At 45.4% G+C, this 7,084-nt stretch overlaps 1 protein-coding gene across 2 annotated transcripts in view; it reads left to right on the top strand.

Moving 5' to 3' along the window:
• The window catches only part of Hepacam (hepatic and glial cell adhesion molecule), a 19,746-nt gene extending 15,984 nt beyond the window's left edge, over positions 1–3,762 (top strand). Inside the window, exons 6-7 of one of the 2 annotated variants that reach the window (XM_021172818.2) lie at positions 367–437; positions 1,015–3,762. In XM_021172818.2, the coding sequence (XP_021028477.1) occupies positions 367–437; positions 1,015–1,317 (374 nt within the window). In that variant the 3' untranslated portion in view covers positions 1,318–3,762. The remainder of the gene's footprint in view (positions 1–366; positions 438–1,014) is intronic. The other variant, XM_029481182.2, reaches the window with a different exon arrangement.
• The last annotated feature ends 3,322 nt before the right edge of the window (positions 3,763–7,084 follow it).

The following is a 7,084-nucleotide window of genomic DNA, read 5'->3' on the forward strand; positions in this document are numbered from 1 at the left end:
CCTCCTGGGAAAAGGAAAAGAGGGCGATGAGGAATTATCAGAATCAAGAGAGTGCAGGTACAGAATACAGATGCTGGATGGTGTAGAGCAGCAGTTCTCAACCTGTGGGCCGTGACCCTCTTGGGGTCAAATGACCTTTTCTCAAAGATCGCCTAAGATCGTTACAAAACAGATATTTACGCTACGATTCATAACAATAGCAAAATTACAGGTATGAAGTAGCAACAAAAAATAATTTTATGTTTGGGGGGGTGGTCATCACAACATGAGGAACTGCATTTAAGGGTTACAACATTAGAAAGGTTGAAAACCACTGGTGTAGAAGATCTGTCCATGGACCAGACTCCCTATTCTTTCCCTATGTAGCAGATACCCTACCCCGAAGTGGGGAACAAGAGCGGAAGAACCCAATGGCACTCTATATCCTGAAGGATAAGGTAAGCTACTTGGTCAAGGAGAACCTACAGCATGGTAGGGAGTGTGTGATGTGGTCATTCCTTTGCAATGTTTGCAGAAATCTTTGTATTTCTGCAGTATTTTCAAAAATCCCCACTTTAGAAATTGGAAAATGAGACAGAGAGACAAAACAACGTGTGAAGGGCTAAACAAGCAAATGAGTGGCAGACCTGCCCGTCACGATATAATCGACAGTCAGCGGGCAATCTCATGGACCACCCTAGCTCCCACCATGTCCAGGCTATTCACAAACCTATTTGGTGGTTGCCAGAGCCCTTCGGCTCTTCTCTGCTCACATGGAATAGACCTATTTGACAGAACTTTAAGAGGATAGACGAGGCTCTGAGTCATGTTAACATTTACTGAGTACCTGCCACATGTCTGGGCCACAAGGTGTCGTCTGCCGTCTAGCTGGACGTGGCGGGTGTGGCTGGAAACTCCCGAGAGACACACTACACACACAACCTGCGAGTGCCTCTTTAGTGCCAGTCCCTAAAACAAAGAGCTCCCAGATTGTGTTCAGGGGACTACTGATCCTTACATCGCCTGTGTTTGCAGGATTCCTCAGAGCCAGATGAAAACCCTGCTACAGAGCCACGGAGCACCACAGAACCCGGCCCTCCTGGCTACTCCGTGTCGCCGCCCGTGCCGGGCCGCTCTCCTGGGCTTCCCATCCGCTCAGCCCGCCGCTACCCGCGCTCCCCAGCACGTTCCCCTGCCACTGGCCGGACACACACGTCGCCACCGCGGGCCCCGAGCTCGCCAGGCCGCTCGCGCAGCTCTTCTCGCTCACTGCGGACTGCAGGCGTGCAGAGAATCCGGGAGCAGGACGAGTCAGGGCAGGTGGAGATCAGTGCCTGAGCCTCCTCGAGAGCCCTCTGCGGTTGCCCACGGTCTGCTGTTCGCGGCTGGGGGGAGGCTGAGAAGTCCTGATGCCTCTGGCCAGGAGTGAAAGGAGATCGTGGCCTGATCCCCGTTTAGGGTGCACACGCGTGTGAGTTTGCACAAATGGCTGATCTTGGTGTTAAACCCGGTTGCATGTGCGCTGGGTTTACTGGCTGTGTCCTCTGGCTGTGTTCTCAGTGGGTATGAGCTGTGCCTTCTTAGGACTACATAGATTATTAAATTTCTGGCCCAATCCCCTAAAGGATTTTATGGAAACTAACAGTAATTTTACCCAGTGAGACGATCCTACGCGCCCCCTGGCAGTGTTTATACTTCCCATCCACCTCCCAATCCCACATGCCTCTGATCCCTAAAGTCTGTGGTAGTTTTTCCCCCCAGCCCAATTTAGAGGCCACTTACCCCCGAACACACATTGCCCTAAAACTAAAAACAGGTCTGATGCTGGTTCCTGGGTGCACAGGGCCTGTTCTGATTACAAAGATGTCGTCTTAAGGACCTTTTCTGGACACCTGCTTCCCCATCTTTCCAGGTGATAAGAGTGAACCCCAGGTGCATTCCTAAGACCCTGGGAACTTGGGGCTAGGCCAGGACAAACTATCAGGCTCCCAGTGCTTGGTGGCCTCCCCAAAAGTGTGCCGTACTGCGTTCTTGAGAATGTGGGTAGGCTTGTTCCTATAGAGACTGGTGCGGCCACTCACCGAAGACCTAGCAAGCTGCCCCTGACAAGGATCTGGTTTTAACCATTCATGCTCTTCTTCCTGACTGTTGTTTTACAAAACAAGCTTTCAATCAGCCCAGGAAGGCTGAGAGGCTTCCTTGAGCTGTAAGAAAAAATAAGATTCCACTCTCCAGAGAAACATGGAAAGAGAAAGAAGCTTAACATGCCCCAACATGTCAAAGCAAGGATGGCCAACCCCCTTGCCTCCTGCTTTCCACCTGCGGTGATCTTAGATGCTCAGAACCCAGGGCAGTGAACAGAGCTGTAAAAACAGCACATGAATAGATGAAAGACAAGAAGACCCCAGGGGGTTCTGTCCTCTCTTCCCTAATGTCCCCAGGGACCCTTGAATCTCTTGTCCTTCCTCAACTCGTACAACTTCATCTTTACTTCTGCATCATCTCATGAACAACTTCCAAGACCCCTTACCCCTCACCTCCACACCAGAACACACTTCGCCCTGGCCCTGCAGGCACCAAGATTTCTGGTTTGCCTGTGTCCCCTTACCCCACCAGCATGACTCTCGGTTCCCCCATCCTGATGGCCTTCTACCTGCTCACGTGGCAGGCGTGTCTGCAGCTCTCCTTACTTAGCCAGAACCCAAACTCCACTAACCTCCCCAGGTGCCTTATCCACCATAAAATAGTGCTTGTAGGCGATAGTGCAGGCAGGTTAGGAGAAGCAAGACTTGGAAGACTACCTGTTGCTCAGCCTTGAGATACAGGGGTGAGGGGTAGGGTGAGATGAGAACATGCCACACCCTGGTGCTGAATCCCAGCCGGGCTGGCTTCCCAGACTCAAGCCAAATTTGCCTTAAATTTGGATTAAGTAAAGAAGTGGAGTTTTTTGTTTTTTGTTTTTTAATTTTGTTTTGCTTTGTTTTGATCTTCATCTTTGTATTCACTTAGCATCTAGCAGAGTGCATAGCACAACCTGGATGCTCAATAAACTTTTGATGAAATGAAATAATTTTATTTCCACATAAGCAAAAGGAACAGATGAACAACCTGAATGTACAAGTTATCTCCTTTCTTCCTTTACTGCCTTAATTTTCCATATTGCAAATCAGTCATTCCCAAGCCATCACTCTCATTCATTAATTCATTCATTCATTCACTCATTCATTCATGTGTTTGTTCTCTTAGTTACTAGTCAAACATTCATTTGTGTCCCATTGACTATATCCCAGACACAGGATAAAGATGTAATTATGCTGTGACTTTTACTCAGAAAACAATCTCACAGAGGAAGACAGTAAGTGAACAGATTATTATAATGCAATTTAAAGTACTCAGGAAACATATATCAGGGGTTACAAAAGGATAGGAGGACACATTCCAAGGAGAAGGAGAAACATGTACAAAAGCCTTGCTGGGGCAGTACACACAGGGAATTCCGAATACCGAGCCCTTGTATGGATGGAGCATGTCGGAGAATGTGTAGGGTAGGAAGTAACGGCAGCTCGATAGGGCCTCTAGGAGCTCAGACAGTGTATTTTGTGAAGCTGAGTTGAAAGAATCTCCCAAAGATGGCAAAAAAGCATAGAGAGAAAGATGGGTGGGAGTTTAGGTAGGAAGGTCGCTGCGCAACCAAAGGAGAGTCTTTGGAGAATGACAGGACAGGTTTGACAGTGCAGGCCTACAATCTCAGTGCTTGGAAAGCTCAAGGTCAAAACCAGCTGAAGCACAAGGCGATGCCCTCATTCAAAGAAACCAAAGGGGTGAAGGGGTGGGGTGGGGTGGGGTGACAGAACAGCCAGGACCTTAGAGGGCTTCATGTATGAAAAAGAATTCAAAGTGAAGATCAGGGATTGATGTGTAGATCTATGATACGGTGCTTGCTTAGTGTTTGATTCCTAGGAAAGATGAGTCCCTAAGTTTGATCCCCAGGAGAGAAGAAGAAAGAATACTAAAAGAAGAAAAAATTTGGCAACAAGGGGGAATAAGCAGATTCAGTTGCCGTGAGCAGGAGTTAAAGCCAGATTGCAGTAGGTGAGTCATGACTAACCCAGCTGAGATTGGGTACTTGAGACTGGGTATTCCAAAGTTCTTCCTGTTGCAGAACAGCTTGATCCTGCCGGAGGACACTATATTTAGTGTATATTACCAGGAGAAATTTCCAGGGAACCAGAAACAAAATAAAATCCAGACAAATCCAGAGTGCTTTAATACTAATAAAATAGGGGATTACCCTGCATATTTCGTTTGCATTAGAATTGTATTGAAAACTATGCCTAACCCATTGACAAGGTAAGAAGAGCTGGATCTGAGACACATAGATTAAGGTGATGTCCTAGAAAGAGGGCTCACTGCTGAAGGCGCACAAGACAGCTGGCAAATGAAACTGCTAATCTTCTGTGGAGAAAAGGATTTCCAAATTTTCTGTTATTAAAATCAATCAAAAACAAATGAACAGATATGGCGATATCTGTGATCTCAGCAACTGGAATGTTGGTGAGGGTGGGTCACATGATTAAAACCAGCCTAGGCTGCACAGTAAAGCCCTATCTCAGGCATTGGGGAGAATTAACAGAAACAACAACAAAAAAGGTTAATAAATAGGCAAGAAAACAATCACCATGACTGAGCATCAATTTAAGATGCAATAGATTCAACCCTTCAAAGCCTTAAGATGCTGGAATCATCAAATATGAGATAATGATGGGATGTTGAAGAGAACAGAAGACAGCAAGACCACAAAGATTGTAACAGTGATCAAATTAGAAAAGGAACAAGGTAAACTTTCATAAAAATGGGACTAGGGAGATGGCTCAGCAGGTCAAGTCACTTGACATCGGAGCTTACACCCTGAGCTTGATCCCAGAACTTACCTGGTGGAACTGACTCCTACCAGTAGCCTTCTGACCTCCACATGGGTTCTGTGTCACACACGCACCCCCCACACACACACACTAAATAATGTAATATATACAAAACTAAACTGTTAAGTGGGTGTGGGGGCTCACACCTGTGATCCTAGCCCTTTGGAGATGAAAGCAGAGGATCAGGAGTTCAAGGTCAGTATGAGTAATATGAGACCATGTCTCAAAAAAGCACAAAGCAGTACTACCGGAGGACCCAGCAATACCTCTCCTGGGCATATATCCAGAAGATGTCCCAACCGGTAAGAAGGACACATGCTCCACTATGTTCATAGCAGCCCTATTTATAATAGCCAGAAGCTGGAAAGAACCCAGATGTCCCTCAACAGAGGAATGGATACAGAAATTATGGTACATTTACACAATGGAGTACTACTCAGCTATTAAAAAGAATGAATTTATGAAATTCCTAGCCAAATGGATGGACCTGGAGGGCATCATCTTGAGTGAGGTAACACAATCACAAAGGAACTCACACAATATGTATTCACTGATAAGTGGATATTAGCCCAAAACTTAGGATACCCAAGATATAAGATACAATTTGCTAAACGCATGAAACTCAAGAAGAATGAAGACCAAAGTGTGGACACTGTGCCCCTTCTTAGAATTGGGAACAAAACACCCATGGAAGGAGTTACACAGACAAAGTTTGGAGCTGTGATGAAAGGATGGACCATCTAGAGACTGCCGTATCCAGGGATCCATCCCATAATCAGCTTCTAAACGCTGACACCATTGCATACACTAGCAAGATTTTGCTGAAAGGACCCAAATATAGCTGTCTCTTGTGAGACGATGCCGGGGCCTAGCAAACACAGGAGTGGATGCTCACAGTCAGCTATTGGATGTATCACAGGGCTCCCAATGGAGAAGCTAGAGAAAGTACCCAAGGAGCTAAAGGGATCTGCAACCCTATAGTTGGAACAACATGATGAACTAACCAGTACCCCGGAGCTCTTGTCTCTAGCTGCATATGTATCGAAAGATGGCCTAGTCGGCCATCACTGGAAAGAGAGGCCCATTGGACTTGCAAACTTTATATGCCCCAATATAGGGGAATGCCAGGGCCAAAAGAATGGGAATGGGTGGGTAGGGAAGTGGGGGGCGCTATGGGGGACTTTTGGGATAGCATTGGAAATGTAATTGAGGAAAATATGTAATAAAAAATATTAAAAATTTAAAAAAAAGCACAAAGCAGCACAAAGTAGTCCAAAGCATTAAAATGCACATTATCTATTCAGATTTATTTAATCTATTCAGAGCTAATTTGAATATAGCTCTGACACTATTCAAACAAAAGACATGATGAGATGTAAATGTGAGAAGGAGATTAAAGGGTATGTCATGTAGAATGAAAATGTAGCACATTTTATTCAGACCTCGATAAAGAGAATGGAAGGGAAGCTATTATTCTTTTTAAGATTTATCTTGGGGCTGGAGAGATGGCTCAGTGGGTAAGAGCACCGCCTGCTCTTCTTCAGAGTTCAAATCCCAGCAACCACATGGTGGCTTACAATCATCCATAATGATATCTGACACCCTCTTCTAGTGTGTATAAAGACAGCTACAGTGTACTTACATATAATAAATAAGTAAATCTTTAAAACAAAAAAAGATTTATCTTATTTTTCCTTGTATGTATGTGTGTGGTGCACATAAGTGCAGGTGCCGTTGCAGGCCAGAGCCATTACAGGTGTCACATCCCTAGGAGCTGCCTGACAAGAGTCTAGGAACCCAACCTGGGTCCTCTAATATAGTAGCATGCACTCTTAACTGCTGAGCCATTTCATCAGCCCCAGGAAGCTTTTTATGTGTGTGTCTCTTCAGAGATAGGGTCTCAGTATGCTGCCCTGGCTGCCCTGGAACATTCTATGTAGACTATTAGGCTGGTTTCAAACTCAAAGAGACCTGCTTGTTTCTGCCTCCCGAGAGCTAAGATTAAAAGCTTGGCTTAGCACATCCAACCTGGAAAGCCATTATTTTAAAAGATAATAGATCATTTTTTCCTTTGAAATTTTTTTCCTTTATTTTTATTTTATGTGTATGGATGTTTTGTCTGCTTAGATATCTGTACACTCATGCATGCAGTGTCTTCAGAGGCTGGAAGAGGAAATGGGATA

Source organism: Mus caroli, unplaced genomic scaffold, assembly GCF_978045245.1.
Source record: "Mus caroli unplaced genomic scaffold, Mus_caroli_1 scaffold_11, whole genome shotgun sequence".
Taxonomy (NCBI): domain Eukaryota; kingdom Metazoa; phylum Chordata; class Mammalia; order Rodentia; family Muridae; genus Mus; species Mus caroli.